The sequence below is a fragment of the Aspergillus heteromorphus genome (assembly GCF_003184545.1).
Source record: "Aspergillus heteromorphus CBS 117.55 chromosome Unknown BO70scaffold_1, whole genome shotgun sequence".
Lineage (NCBI taxonomy): Eukaryota > Fungi > Ascomycota > Eurotiomycetes > Eurotiales > Aspergillaceae > Aspergillus > Aspergillus heteromorphus.
In genome coordinates, this window is record NW_020290406.1 from 2,841,159 (window position 1) to 2,854,393 (window position 13,235).

At 54.5% G+C, this 13,235-nt stretch overlaps 6 protein-coding genes across 6 annotated transcripts; 4 read left to right on the plus strand and 2 right to left on the minus strand.

The window, feature by feature from the left end:
* Positions 1-938: 938 nt before the first annotated feature.
* On the minus strand, positions 939-3,053 carry BO70DRAFT_358039 (glycosyltransferase family 69 protein). The gene has a single exon (XM_025542197.1). It carries the CDS (start codon positions 2,597-2,599, stop codon positions 1,112-1,114), a length of 1,488 nt encoding a protein of 495 aa, XP_025404651.1. The 5' UTR covers positions 2,600-3,053; the 3' UTR covers positions 939-1,111.
* Positions 3,054-3,188: 135 nt separating this feature from the next.
* On the plus strand, positions 3,189-3,979 carry BO70DRAFT_392284 (uncharacterized protein; the record flags this gene model as incomplete). Its single annotated transcript, XM_025546274.1, has 2 exons — positions 3,189-3,193; positions 3,265-3,979. The coding sequence occupies 2 exons, from the start codon at positions 3,189-3,191 to the stop codon at positions 3,977-3,979; spliced, it is 720 nt and encodes a 239-aa protein (XP_025404652.1).
* Positions 3,980-4,140: 161 nt separating this feature from the next.
* On the minus strand, positions 4,141-4,788 carry BO70DRAFT_21674 (uncharacterized protein). The gene is made up of 2 exons (XM_025538694.1): positions 4,422-4,788; positions 4,141-4,273 (listed from the first exon to the last, which is right to left on the minus strand). The coding sequence occupies exons 1-2, from the start codon at positions 4,679-4,681 to the stop codon at positions 4,174-4,176; spliced, it is 360 nt and encodes a 119-aa protein (XP_025404653.1). The 5' UTR covers positions 4,682-4,788; the 3' UTR covers positions 4,141-4,173.
* Positions 4,789-6,841: 2,053 nt separating this feature from the next.
* mirC (siderochrome-iron transporter MirC) lies at positions 6,842-8,876 on the plus strand (the record flags this gene model as incomplete). Its single annotated transcript, XM_025539018.1, has 4 exons — positions 6,842-7,065; positions 7,116-7,267; positions 7,294-8,028; positions 8,080-8,876. The coding sequence occupies 4 exons, from the start codon at positions 6,842-6,844 to the stop codon at positions 8,874-8,876; spliced, it is 1,908 nt and encodes a 635-aa protein (XP_025404654.1).
* Positions 8,877-10,008: 1,132 nt separating this feature from the next.
* Positions 10,009-11,397, plus strand: BO70DRAFT_21729 (uncharacterized protein). The gene is made up of 2 exons (XM_025538698.1): positions 10,009-11,080; positions 11,279-11,397. Exon 1 carries the CDS (start codon positions 10,356-10,358, stop codon positions 11,007-11,009), a length of 654 nt encoding a protein of 217 aa, XP_025404655.1. The 5' UTR covers positions 10,009-10,355; the 3' UTR covers positions 11,010-11,080; positions 11,279-11,397.
* On the plus strand, positions 11,061-12,076 carry cdc42 (Rho family GTPase CDC42; the record flags this gene model as incomplete). The annotated part of the gene is made up of 4 exons (XM_025547035.1): positions 11,061-11,080; positions 11,279-11,398; positions 11,579-11,957; positions 12,010-12,076. 4 exons carry the CDS (start codon positions 11,061-11,063, stop codon positions 12,067-12,069), a joined length of 579 nt encoding a protein of 192 aa, XP_025404656.1. The 3' UTR covers positions 12,070-12,076.
* Between the last annotated feature and the right edge of the window lie 1,159 nt (positions 12,077-13,235).

Below are 13,235 nucleotides of genomic sequence, written 5' to 3' on the forward strand. Positions count from 1 at the left end.
TCGCCAGCGTGTTACAGCCAACAGTAGTAGTGAATGTGCCAGGAAGCCCAAAAGCTGGTGCCTCAGGAGAGAGCCCAGAGCGAGTTCCCGACACCGGCTTGTCGACCGGCTTTGCCTGAGTGTTACGATCCTTCTGTCAGCCCACAAGACAACCCACCAGCAAAGTCGCGTCGGAACGTACATTGTAGACATCGACGAGGGACTCGATCAGGCCGACAACGACCGCTTCAACGAGGACACAAAAAAAGTATGCACTAACCACAGCGATTTGGGCAGCCTGGCGCACCGCCTTTGGCGCGTGCCGGCTGTCCTCTAAACCGTGAGGAGAGCGCTCCATGAAGGAGCCAAAAACCCCAAAGATGAGGCTTGTGATTGAGTTCGTAAAATCCATCTTATTAGATGAATCGTTCTCCATTGCTGAAGATTCGCGTGAAGCTTTGAGAAAAGCAGAGAGTATGTAGAAGAGAAGAAAGTATGTAAGAAGGGTGCGAGGCGGAGAGAAGTGGTTGGAAAGGAGGTTGGTGGAGGAAGGGAAGAAGAGGAAGAAGAGGAAGAAGAGGACGAAGAGGAGGAAGAGGGGGGGATACAACAGAAGAAGAAAGATCTGTCTGGCGCCTGGCTGGTAGCTGGGGGAACAGTGCCAGTGAATGGAAAGTCCTCTCCCACAACTTCAGCAGTAACGTTGGGGAGGGCCATGACATGGTGACATAGTGACATAGTGCGAGTGAATGCCCCCATGGGATGATGGACCGCAATGGGCTGCCGTGGTGTGTCGAACAGAGAGCGCCGGTAAACAGGGTGGCAGAAGTGGTTACCACACTGGAAGCTCGAACCTCAGGCAAACTGTTCTAGAGTTAACTACTATCTTCAGTTGATCAGGCATGAGGCAAAGACACGAGGAACGCAGTCCACGAAGAAGCGTTTGTTGTTTGTTGTGGGTGGGAGTGTAAGTGCGATTTAGGAAGGTGCTTTAAATGCAGCATAACAGACCCAGGTGGGGAAACCCCAGGCCCGTTCTATATACCTATGGCTAGTAGTAATCTATGACACAGTGGGGGAAAGAGGACAGTAGTTATACACGGACAAAATATGGACAGTTACCGCAATGCCCTCAGCCAGGTATTGGGATCGTTTCCCATCCCTTCTGTCCCTTCTCGCGATGCTCGACAATCACTTGCAGCCCGGGACGGCCGCAGAACCCATCGTTTCCCGCCATCCGATCGATGTGTTGGAACGATCCACTCCCATCCCCTTTCTCGTCGGGTACCCAGACCGTCTCCTCGGCCGCCTGGCCGGGAACCTCAGTACGACGAGAGTTAAACCAGGGCAGACCGACAAGATGGTTGATGAGGGTATGGGGGAGCGAATACAACTTCTCAAAGCGCCGGGTCGTCCCTAGCCAAGAGAGAGTGGTAGGGTCGTACGCAACCCGGACATATGGATTGAGATATACCCCTGTGTCAGTGATCTCCTCCACGTTCGTCTGGGGTTCTTGGATATCCGCATGGATCAGACAGCATTCGGACGCTTCCCAGAACATGTCGTGTGAGGCGCGGAATCGAACAGGCGTGCTGCCCCCATCGGCCACGCCCGCTGTCGGCTGGGTCGTGCCCCGCTGGAAGAAACGGGCATCGAATGCCACCATTCCACCCCAGCAACTGCGCACCCGCACTGCATCTTTCCCAGCTAGGACATCCGACCGGCTCTGCCCCTTTCCAGCGCTCGAAAACCACGGATAGAAGGGAAGGCCCATGCTGTAGCCCTGCAGGTCGCGCGTCGCATAGGTGTCATAGAACTTATACGGATTGATGAAATCCACGGCACATGCCGCCCGATATTGCGCAACGCCGTCCTCCGCGGCATTGGTGGAGAACAGCAGATGGAGAGCATCCACTGGGTCGAATGCCACATCGTTCAGATAGAGGAGCCGGTCGTAGCGCACCTCCGGTTGATCGTCCAGCGGTCGCAAGGCACGGTTCCGCACCTCAGCCAGGTATTCGATGCGTTTGATCCGCTGCGCACCACCAGGAACGGCGATTTTTCGCAAGCTGGCCAGGTCCAGATGCTCCTCGAAGACAATGGATTTCTGACACGTAACCCGGTCCGCTAGTTCTCGCAGGGCACTCTCGCCCTCGGGTCCGCTGTCGTTCTCATAGATGCTCAAATAAACATTGTCCTCCCCGAGCAGGTGGATCAACTGGAGTACGCTCTCCCCCCAATAGCCCCGTGCCAGGTCTCCGCTGCGATCATATAGGCTCGCTGCGATGAACACTTTCTCGTTGCGGACGTTGCCGCGGCCTGGTTCGGAGGACTGCGAGACGGCATCCCGGAGGGACGAGTAATGGGGCGGCAAGCGGGTATAGGAGGGCCGAAAGACGGACGTCAGAAAGAGCAGCGAGAGGATGATCCCGACCACCACTTGGAGGTGATAACACAGCCGGAGGAGGGACAGGCGACGAAAACGACCGGGGCGTCTAGGGGCCGACAGCAATGGGCCGGAGGGCTGGAGGTGGCGATAGCCGGCATAGGTGGACGAGAAGAGTCGCGACCACAGGGACTGTCTCCTAGGCTCGTCAGGGTAGTAGAAGTCAGTAGGCATGACGAACGGATCGTCACAGGCACTCGAAGCACTCTGTCAGTCCATGCCTGAGATCGATCAGGCCAAACAAAGCTGGGCGAGACGAGGCCATCCTTTTTTCCAAACTTTCGGCGAGTCTCAGGCTCGAGTGTTGCCCCCGAAAGCCGTTGCTTATGTCATCGCGACTAACTAAGGGGGTTCGAACTCCCCGCGTCAGGTGTCGGGCTTGGCAAATGTCAAGGCAATGCAATAATCCATGGGGTAGATGGATAGAGACACGGTGTACTCCGCACGGGAGAAAGGGGGAGACGGACGGACCAGCTACGATATAAGAGCCAGGACCACGTTGCAGGATGTAACCCGACATACCAGACACCCAGAACATCCTTATCGCCCGGAAACAACCCCAACCCCACCCTAATAGACTAATGGGGCCATAGCTGTCATAGGCCTGGAGACCACAGGGATGGCTTCGGGGTGCTTGGTACGGAGTAGACTACACAGTACTTACCTAGTACTAGATATTGCAGACCCCGGCCATAGTAAGCAGGGTATAGATGGTCCCTAGTATCAGTCACGGGCAGTGCCTAGTTCCTTCCCCCCCCCAAAAATGACGTAGCCCGTTCAGTTCCTACACAGAATATACTCTGCTCTCCCTCGCTCCCATCTTACGACTTTCATACTAGTCGGGAAACGGTGTTTCCCATCAACCCGAGACGCATCTCCTATCTCTTCGTCGAACCCATATCGACCGTAGCAGAGATCTTGAGATATTACATTGAAGCCATCCCTTCGAATCATACGGTAGCCATGACGAAATTCGTCTTTGCCAACTCATCCGACAAGGTTCCCGGCGAGGGGATCCTTCCCGCCGAGTTCACCATCACGGCAGGCCCTTCCACAGATGTATGGTCGAAGCCCCCCTCGACAGAGACCTTCAACGCGCCCATTCTCTACCAAACTGTGCCATTGAAATCGTTCAAGCGGATCAGAGTGGCTTTCAATGCCCTCTGGCAGCAGAAGTATGACCAGGGCGGAGTGATCTTTGTCCTGAACGGCACCGGAGGGACCAGGAAATGGGTCAAGACCGGCATCGAACTCACCAACGGTAGACCTCACCTGAGCACTGTCACCAAGGACCGATGGGCGGACTGGAGTCTACAGCCGGTGCCGTCCGGAGGGGGTGCGGCGACGCTGGAGCTTGTTCGAGAGTCAGACAACAGTCTGTGGATATACCTGGTGGAGGGCATCCAGAAGTCGCCTCTCCGCGAGGTCACCTGGATCTTTGAGGAGCCGGACGTCCAAGAATTCTGGGTTGGATTATATGCGGCGCGTCCTTCGACAGAAGGCGGGGATTTAGAGGTAAATTTCGGCCATGTGGTGGTCGACTTGACGGAGTGACGAGTGACGGCAGCCAAGGGACCAATACTACGCTTTGAAAATGAGTACCATACATACCATGGCTTTCCTGTATGAAGGCAAACTGCAGTCGGAAACTTGGTTTGGTGTGTTCATAAGTTCAGAGAATGTGCAGCAACGGTTATCAAGAGGCATACCTTCCGGTTTCATACAAGCCCGTAACCAAACTACTAGTTCTAGCAGTGTTCGTCTGATTCGATGCGCTGTGTGCGCACTACCAGTCCAAGGTAAATATAGTATCCGGCGACATACAATAATGCCAGCTCAACATGTCCAGTGGCTCAGCCGAATCGGATCTCGAGGTGTCAATGCTGAGTGTGATTAGGCAGGTAACTGACACGGCTCATCTCCCACTGGTCCACCCGGGCATCATATCCTTATAGGTCTGACCCGTGGATGTTTAAACCACTGGACAGTTGTCAATGATGGCCAAGGTCCTGCTGCCTGCCTTCGCTTGCTAATATCAGGGCTGTGATTCGAAGAAAAGCCCCGGCCACACCGTCCGAGTGCATTAGTATGAACTGGCAGATTGCTGGTAAAGCACAAACCGATCACATGGAGAACGATAGAACTCAGAGGAGGGGTTAATGAGGGGCAAGATATCAGCCCAGCCCAGTTGACATCATAGAAGGGCACGGCCGATGAACGCTGTGGCATTCGGGGCAAATGCAAGGACCACCGCATCACCAGAGAGAGGGTCCCTCATGGATCTTGCGCAACGACTGAAAATCTCCGTGTCTCACCCACAGGGCCACTACACGGGACAACCACTCTAAGCTCTACTTTGTACACCGTCCGTCATACAATGAGGCGCACCCATCCATCATGTATAGTAGAATCTAGATAGCCTTGCGAAACCAGAGTTGAGAGTTGAGGCCCAATCCTATATCTATACCCGTTCAAGTAAGTGGAGCAATCAAATTCGGCACAGCGAACCCGCTCGCAGGGCAAACCAGACGGGTTGAAGGAAAATCTCGCGCATCGCCCGGCGGCTTTCGCGGATTCTGACCGAAATCTCTCCATGTACCATGGTGATGATCGGGCTGGATGTGGAGGGGTAATCTGCAACCCGTGACCTGGAGCCTGGAGGGGTGGTGGGTGGATGATGGGACGGGATTGGGATTGGGATTGGGATTGGGATGGGGATGGGGATGGGATGGAACAATGGGTGGTGGGAGGGATGGCCAAGAAGCGGTTGTTCCCGAGTCATCCATCCAGCTGCCCACTCATAGTAATCCATTCCCCGGCGCCTGTGTCATTCCCCCAATCATGCGACTGGATCATAATTTTTTTTTTATTTTATTTTACGGAGGGGTGTGGCCGACAGGCAAGAATCATGGGTATTCCTTGATCCTGATTCCTTTGGCGTGATTACAATTACCCTGTCGAGAATTGGTTAGATATGCCCAAAAAAACAGCGAGTGATTTTGCGGCTGTCAGCGCATCGTGAGTCACTGGCATACGAACTGGAAACAATATTGTATGCCGGTTGAATGCTGACGAATCCAGTCAGCAAGCCTGTTACGGGGGTGTTCTGGTCACGTTCCGTATGCAAGGGGGTAGGGGGGAAGGGGCCGATGATGCGCCTTCATTCTTGCGACGAGCAGAATGTCAGGCGGTCTGAGAGATAGGAGAGGACCCTGTTTATAACCGACAAAATGTCCTACCATGTCGTGCGATAGCTTCAACTCAACTACTTGACAGGCCCCTGTAACTCAGCATCTTGATCCTGCTGCATTCAAGGTTGCATGGCACAATCGTATTATTGAGCAATAATAATACCGGTCCGACCGCCGGACCAGGTGATCTTATCATATCTGATGCTTTCTCACCCGCTTGCGTAGGATTCAGCATCCCGGTCGCCTTGCCACACTATCTTCCTCGCCGCTCCCCCCCCTCCTCCCCCCACCCCCAACACCACGCTTTTCCTGGTGAACTCCTGCAGTCGAAGCCTTCTTTGCAGTAAGGCCAGGGGTATCTGCTCGTTCGACCCTTCCGTCGCCCGCCCCTCCGTTCCTCCGTGCACGAGATCCCCGTCAATGAAGGCCCGTGGCCGCGGCACAAGCTTTGCGACGACCCGGTCTGCCCAACAGCCCCTCCCGACTTTCTTCTGTTCAATCAACGACCGGTGTGGGACAGAACACAACATTTTAATCCCCATATCGCTCCATCGATCCATCGCCCTGTCTGGCGCAGCTACTCGGCGGGTGCCACACTGCCATTCTGGGCCACGGGCGTTCAGCCCATAGGCTAGGTCCTGGCCACCATCCACGCCGGCGTGCATAAGTGCGGCCTGTCGATCGTGCCCAGCAGTGGTCTGAATCATATCGGGGGCCTGATTCGGGCTTGCAGACTTGAAGCTCAGCCCCTTGTCCTCCGTACTGTACGACAGATCTGGCGATCCACGCGTCGCTGCGCATCTGCGTCTTGATTTGGTTACCTAACTGATGCATGCGGTACCCAAACCTGGCCTCGGGTTCTCCATCTTGCTAGTTCCTCCTGACCTGCTACGGTGGACCGACTACTCATTCGTCATTGCTTTTCCCTGCGTCCCCCTTCCAGTCAGATACCCCCTCTTCGTTGGCTAGTGCTTTGCTTTTCCTCGCGGTGGATCTGGCTGGTTCAGGTCGCAGATACCCTTCCACATCCACTCAGCCTTGCAATCGCCAACCTGCTTCTCTTTCGATACTCAGTGCTTCTACTCTATACCATCGGACTCACGGTTACCTCCCTCTACTCCCTCCGAGCCAACGAAGTGTCCCACGACCGATCGCGATAAATGGACTTTGGTCATAGCATAGCTATCCAGCGACATACCCCAGCGACGATTCCGGCTCAGCCGCAATGCCCCTTCTTGATCACCGCTCAACACTCTCATATGGCACTCTCGATCAAATGGAGCAATACAACGAAGAGGCAGAGGAACGCCTCCTTCAGGCGGGATATGAAAATGAAGGACATGATAGTGAAGTAGAATCCTCAGGGGGTTCGATACAGGATGGGGTTCGGACGATTGAAGCGATCAATATGACATGGACCACACGGTCTTTGGTTATAGCATATATCAGGTACGTTCGACAGGCATACAGCTCTGCGATCCTTGCTAACACCAGTCCAGCATTTTCCTCATGGCGTTTTGTACATCTCTCGAGGGTCAGACCGTTATGTCACTCTCTGCATACGCGACCAGTGCGTTCAGCAAGCACTCCCTCATCTCCACAGTTCTCGTTGTTCAGAATGTGGTCAACGGTAAGATGCTCTATTCTGCCGGTCAGTTCATTAGCTGATAATCGCAGCTGTCATCAAGCCTCCGATGGCCAAAGTCGCCGACGTGTTTGGACGGTTCGAAGCGTTCTGTGTCAGCATCCTGATCTATGTCCTTGGATACATTCAGATGGCTGCGTCGACCAACGTTCAGACCTACGCATCTGCGCAGATCTTCTACTCCGCCGGTTCTACGGGTCTGCAGATCCTCCAACAGGTGTTCATTGCCGACAGCAGCAGTCTACTCAACCGCGCGTTGCTGGCTCTCTTGCCAGAGCTCCCCTTTCTGGTTACGGTCTGGATCGGACCGACCATTGCGAACTCAGTGCTTGAGCATGCATCATGGCGCTGGGGGTATGGAATGTGGACAATCCTCCTACCGGCCTCGTTTCTTCCCCTGGCAATGTCGCTGTTGCTGAACCAACGCAAGGCGAAGAGGCTGAACCTGATCAAGCCCAGACACCCAAAGCGACGTGGTCTGCTCTCCATCATCCGACACACTTGGTACGACCTTGACATGTTCGGGCTAATCTTACTCTCGACTGCGGTGACCTTGATATTGGTTCCTCTCACACTTGCGTCCAGCGCCAAGAATGGGTGGAAGAACGGCAGCATCGTCGCGATGATTGTGGTTGGCATACTGTGTTTGTTTGCGCTGCCCGCTTGGGAGTCGTCGAAGAAACTCGCCCCCAAGCCTTTGTTGTCTCTGCATCTTCTCAAACAGCGCACAGCGCTCGCTGGGTGTACACTGGCATTCTTCTACTTCAGTGTGTTTTCCCTCCTTCCATCCAGAGCAGGTTCATTGCTAACAATGCTAGTGGCGTTTTATTTCTCGGTCCAACCGTATCTGTACTCCTACTTGCAGGTCGTTCAAGACTACGATGTCGCCACGGCTGGCCGCGTGACGCAGACCTTCGCCTTCACGTCAACGATCGCTGCATTCAGTGTATCGTTACTGATCAAGTACACGCGCCGGTACCGCATCTACGTGACAATCGGCTGCGTGATCTACATCTGCGGGATCTTGATGATGTTGCTTTACCGCAGAGAAGGAAGCTCACCGGCGCAGATATTGGGAACGCAAATCATCGTCGGCATTGGCGGTGGGCTCCTCAATGTCCCCGTGCAACTGGGCGTCCAAGCCTCCGCTAGCCACCAAGAAGTTGCCGCTGCGACAGCCATGTTTCTAACTTCGATGGAGATGGGAGGAGCTGTCGGAGCGGCGATCTCCGGGGCCGTCTGGACCCATCACATCCCTCGGAAACTCCAGCTTTACCTGCCGGAGGAGTTCAAGGCTGACGCGGGCCAAATTTTCGGGAAGTTGACCAAGGCGCTGTCGTACCCGATGGGGTCGCCCGCCCGCGTTGCGATCAATCGCGCGTACCAGGAGACCATGAACAAGCTGTTGGTTCTGGCGTTCATCGTCACAATTCCGTTGATCCCGTTGAGCCTGCTGATGACGAACTACCAGCTCGATAAGGTAAGCGATCCTCAGATCCATGGCCAGGTGGGTCGATCGGCTAACCTTCGCGCGCAGATGAGCGAAACGCCGCATCACGAGCCGATCCCCGTTGAGGAGGAAGCCGAAGCCGAGGGCCACTCGAAACGGACCTGATCGGCGGACGGCTGGTCTGGAGCCACCACTATGCACATACGGACACTTATATATACGAGACTGCATCCCAGGGGATATGCGTGGGCGCGTCAATGTCCCGTCGTTTTCTGCATAGCAGACGTGATGAGCCGCGTCCCTTGTCTGGGATGCCAAAAGTGATGGGGAGGGTGTACAACCCCGCCCCATACCCTCCGGATGATGAGTTCCTGGGGCGCATCCAGTCAGAAAGCGACTGGCATCCATTTGGTGTATTGTTGGATTCGGATTTACAGTTACGATATGAGTCGGGCTGCCGCGGCGAGAAGGCCCGGCAGCCGACGATCCCGCGGGATTTGATAGATGTTACGACTAGACTAGATATGATCATGTGTTATGTGTTTATACTTGATACTTTATATAGCCAGCATTGAACACTGTTTTTTTTGGGGGGGGGGGGGATATCTTTTTGGGCTGTTTGTCGCCCTGGATACTAGTGTATGGGCTGGGGATGAGTGGCTCGGATCTGTGACAGTGGTGATCTGCCCTGTTACTGTGTAAGGTTGTTAAATCCGACGGTGATTGATATGCCGGGGTGGGTTCGGGGCCCGTCATGAAACTTAGCGCGGGGCGGTTTATTGGGGTTGGAGCCATTATCATCGGGAGGCTGTCCAACCAGCCCTGCCAGAATAGATCGTTTGCTGTTTGGTCTTGCTTCCATCCCTGGTCTGTTGTTTTGCTAAAGAAGAATCATATTCTGTCTCTTGGGCGCGTAGCGAATCAAGCCAAGGCTGGGCAGGCAGGGTGACCGCCTGGGCGGGCGAGACTGATTGGCCCAGCATTGAATGACAGTGTCACGGATGGTTTCCTGAATCGCCAGCTCTGCTGTTGCTTGCTTGCCTGACTGCCTTGCCTTGCTTTACTTTCCTGCCTTACCCCGAGGACCGTCAGGCAGTATCTACCTATCTAGGAAGGTACCTCGAAGAGAACCCAGTCGCCGTAGCCCTGGAAGTACTCCGTAAGGCAGGGTATTATTGGAGGCTTTAGAGCTGGAGTAGTCGCAGGTCAAGGCTCTGGGGTCCCCCCAGAGGCTTTGTTCGCTTCTTCACATCCCTTCATGCCACTTTACATTTGCCCCATTATCTGAATCTTGTCCGTCCTCTGATCGATCTGACCCGTTTCCCCGTTGCTGGCTCTTGCTTCGGGGCTGACGCCTTGTTCATCCTTTCCATCGCATCCACTCCGTACGGTCTACTACTACTGTAAGTACTGTGTACCATCCTCCGTTTGCCGCGCTCCCCTCCGTTGCCTCTCTCGCCTCTCGCCTCTCGCGTATCGCCTCTGCGTCTCTGCGCCTCTTGCAAACGGGCTTCCAGTGGCAGGTTAGCGCTTCATCGGAGAAAATAGAATTAGAAGGATTGTCTAGTGGACGAGCTGTGCAGGAGGGATCCATCCCGATCCTGGTCCCGATCTCTGTAAGTTGATCCTTATCTAAGGCGGTGGATGGTGATTTCCTTTTTACCTGGTGATAATGGGGAAGGGGAAGGGGATGGGGATGGGGATGGTGGAGAAGGCAAGGATAATTGGACTCGGGGATGGAATCATCCTGGAGGGCCTGTTGTTGTCATCTCCCCGGTCGGGGAATCAGGAAAAGGAAAGAAAGAGAGAAAAGACGGGTCTGGAGCGAGGGCGATAAACCAGGAGCTCACTAACGGTGCGGGTTGCCCCATTGCAGTAGCAGCAGCGCCGCCGCCGCCGCAGCAGCAGCAGCAGTGCAGCAGCTTCTTTTCCTCCGCCTGTGTCTCCTCCCTCCCACATTGGCTGGTCCTTCTCGCAGTCCAACCACATCGTCTTCTCCCCGTCGAACATTCACCGCACACCAACCCATCCGTGATTCCTGAACGGACCTCGCCCTCCAGCGCGTCTGTCCTCCCATCCTACCCGCCTTCACTTTCTACTTTCTACTTTCTCGACCTGTTATTCTCTCCCCTTCTCCTTCCTCCTTCCTCGCGCTCTCTTTCTCATCCTCATCCTCTCCCTCTTCCACTCTCTCTCCTTCCCCTCACCGTCCTGTCTCCGCCGCCCCCTCCCCCCCTGTTCACCGCATCTCCTGTCCTGCTCTGCTCCTTTCGGCCTCCGACCGCCAGCCTCCAGTGATCTTCTGCACCGGTTTTCTCGCGAACCCGCGGTTCGTTAAGGTTTACCATCATGGTTGTAGCGACAATTAAGTGAGTTCTTGCCCTTTATCCCTCTCAACTGCAATTACGCCCCCTTCCCCTCCTCCATCCCTATCCCCCTCCTCCCTCCCCCCTCCCCTCCATCCCCCTTTCCCCTCCGCAATTTCCTCCGCACTCCTTGGAGCTTCGTAACACCGCAATGTCCAATCAAGCCGTTGGTGGCTAATCCGAACTTCTCCTTTATCGCAGGTGTGTGGTGGTTGGTGACGGTGCCGTCGGCAAGACCTGTCTTTTGATCTCGTACACGACCAACAAATTCCCGTCGGAATATGTGCCTACCGTTTTTGATAACTATGCCGTGACGGTCATGTAAGTTGGTTTCCTTTTCCCCCTCGGCCGGGATCAGAGGCCTGCGCCGGAGTGCGCGGTCTCACGCCCACGCCAGCGACAGCGCTGCCGGTCACCTCACCCATGTCGCTGGGTCGGTTAGCGCGATGCCGCCCGCAATTGATATGAGCCTTCGGTCTGACTGAACTCCCCTGCGACTAGGATTGGCGATGAGCCGTACACTTTGGGATTGTTCGATACTGCTGGTCAGGAGGATTACGATCGTCTGCGTCCTCTTTCCTATCCCCAGACCGATGTCTTCCTTGTTTGCTTTTCCGTCACCTCCCCTGCCTCCTTTGAGAACGTCCGCGAAAAGTGGTTCCCCGAGGTGCACCACCACTGCCCCGGTGTGCCCTGCCTGATTGTGGGTACGCAAACCGATCTTCGCGACGACCCCGCTGTCCGTGAGAAGCTCTCCCGCCAGAAGATGCAGCCGATTCGCAAGGAGGACGGAGACCGGATGGCCAAGGAGCTGGGTGCTGTGAAGTACGTGGAGTGCTCCGCCCTCACACAGTACAAGCTGAAGGATGTGTTCGACGAGGTGAGTGGACTGCGCGAGGTCGTCCGTGACATGTACTGATCGATCCGTCTAGGCTATTGTGGCCGCGCTCGAGCCGGCTCCCAAGAAGTCGAAGAAGTGCGTCTTGCTGTAATCGATCACGGTATCTTACAGGGCAGGTCCGTACGCTCCGGAGGGTTTCAGGGCCTGTCGTCGATGCATTGCAGACATGTCGTATGATTTTGGGAGATTGAATGTGCTTTTACCTACGCAATATGGAGTTTGGGGGGGGATTCTTTGTACGGAGGTGGATGGCTGGCTTACTCGACCGACGTTGGACTGGAGATCCTGTGTTTTCTCACTGATCCTTGAGTGAATGCACCTCTTACACCCGTAACACCCCCGTGTGCGATCTTCCCTGCCACAAGTCCCGATTCCGATCCCGACCACCACCCTCTCTATCCTCCTATCATCGCCTATCCGACCTCGCCGCCGCCGTCTTATCCCACTAGCCAGCGCTCCTTGACCCTGCCATCTCCCACGATCCGATCCTCCACCGCCATTCCTTCGACTTGTCAATGTTTCCCACCCATCCCATTCCCACACCTCATCTCCCATATCCACTTCTTCATTTTCTCCCACTCCGATTCTCCCCCTCCCCCTTTACCTCCTTTCTAACTCCCCTCGTCCTTATCGGCGTTGGAAGTCGAGGCGTCTTGTTTTGGCTGGCTGACGGTTTTTCTACTTTTTTTTCCTTGCCATGCGCTGTTTCTTATACTCCTCTTCCATCGATTCATCGATCTGATCCGATCTGGTCTGATCTGGTCTGATCTGTTTCTACTCATGCCGCTTTTTACAAATTTGCTCCGTCCATTTTCCTTTTTTTTTCTTTCCCGCATGCCCTTGTTGTTTTTGTGCGCCTGAGCAGCTCCTTTTGTCGAGGCCTGGACAACTCCATCGACTGGTTGGTCTTGGTCTCTAGTCTCTAGTCTCTAGTCTCTACTATTAGATAACACTCACAGATCGCAGATACATTAGTCATTACTTAGTCAATGGTCATGATGAAGTTACTTTGTCTTTATTTCCTCTTCTTTTGGCTTTTTTTTTGGGGTGGAGAGGAGATGATGGCTGGGGGGTACATGGGTGGTTGGGTAGGTACCTACGTACCTTAGGTATCTGCTACCTATTTGACTGGTGACTGGTGACTGGTGATGCGGTATATACCTACGTACCTATGTTCTTACATCCTTAGATATCTGTTATGGTATAGGTAGTTAATATAGTATACCTGGTATAGTATAGATAGGTATTATTATCGTG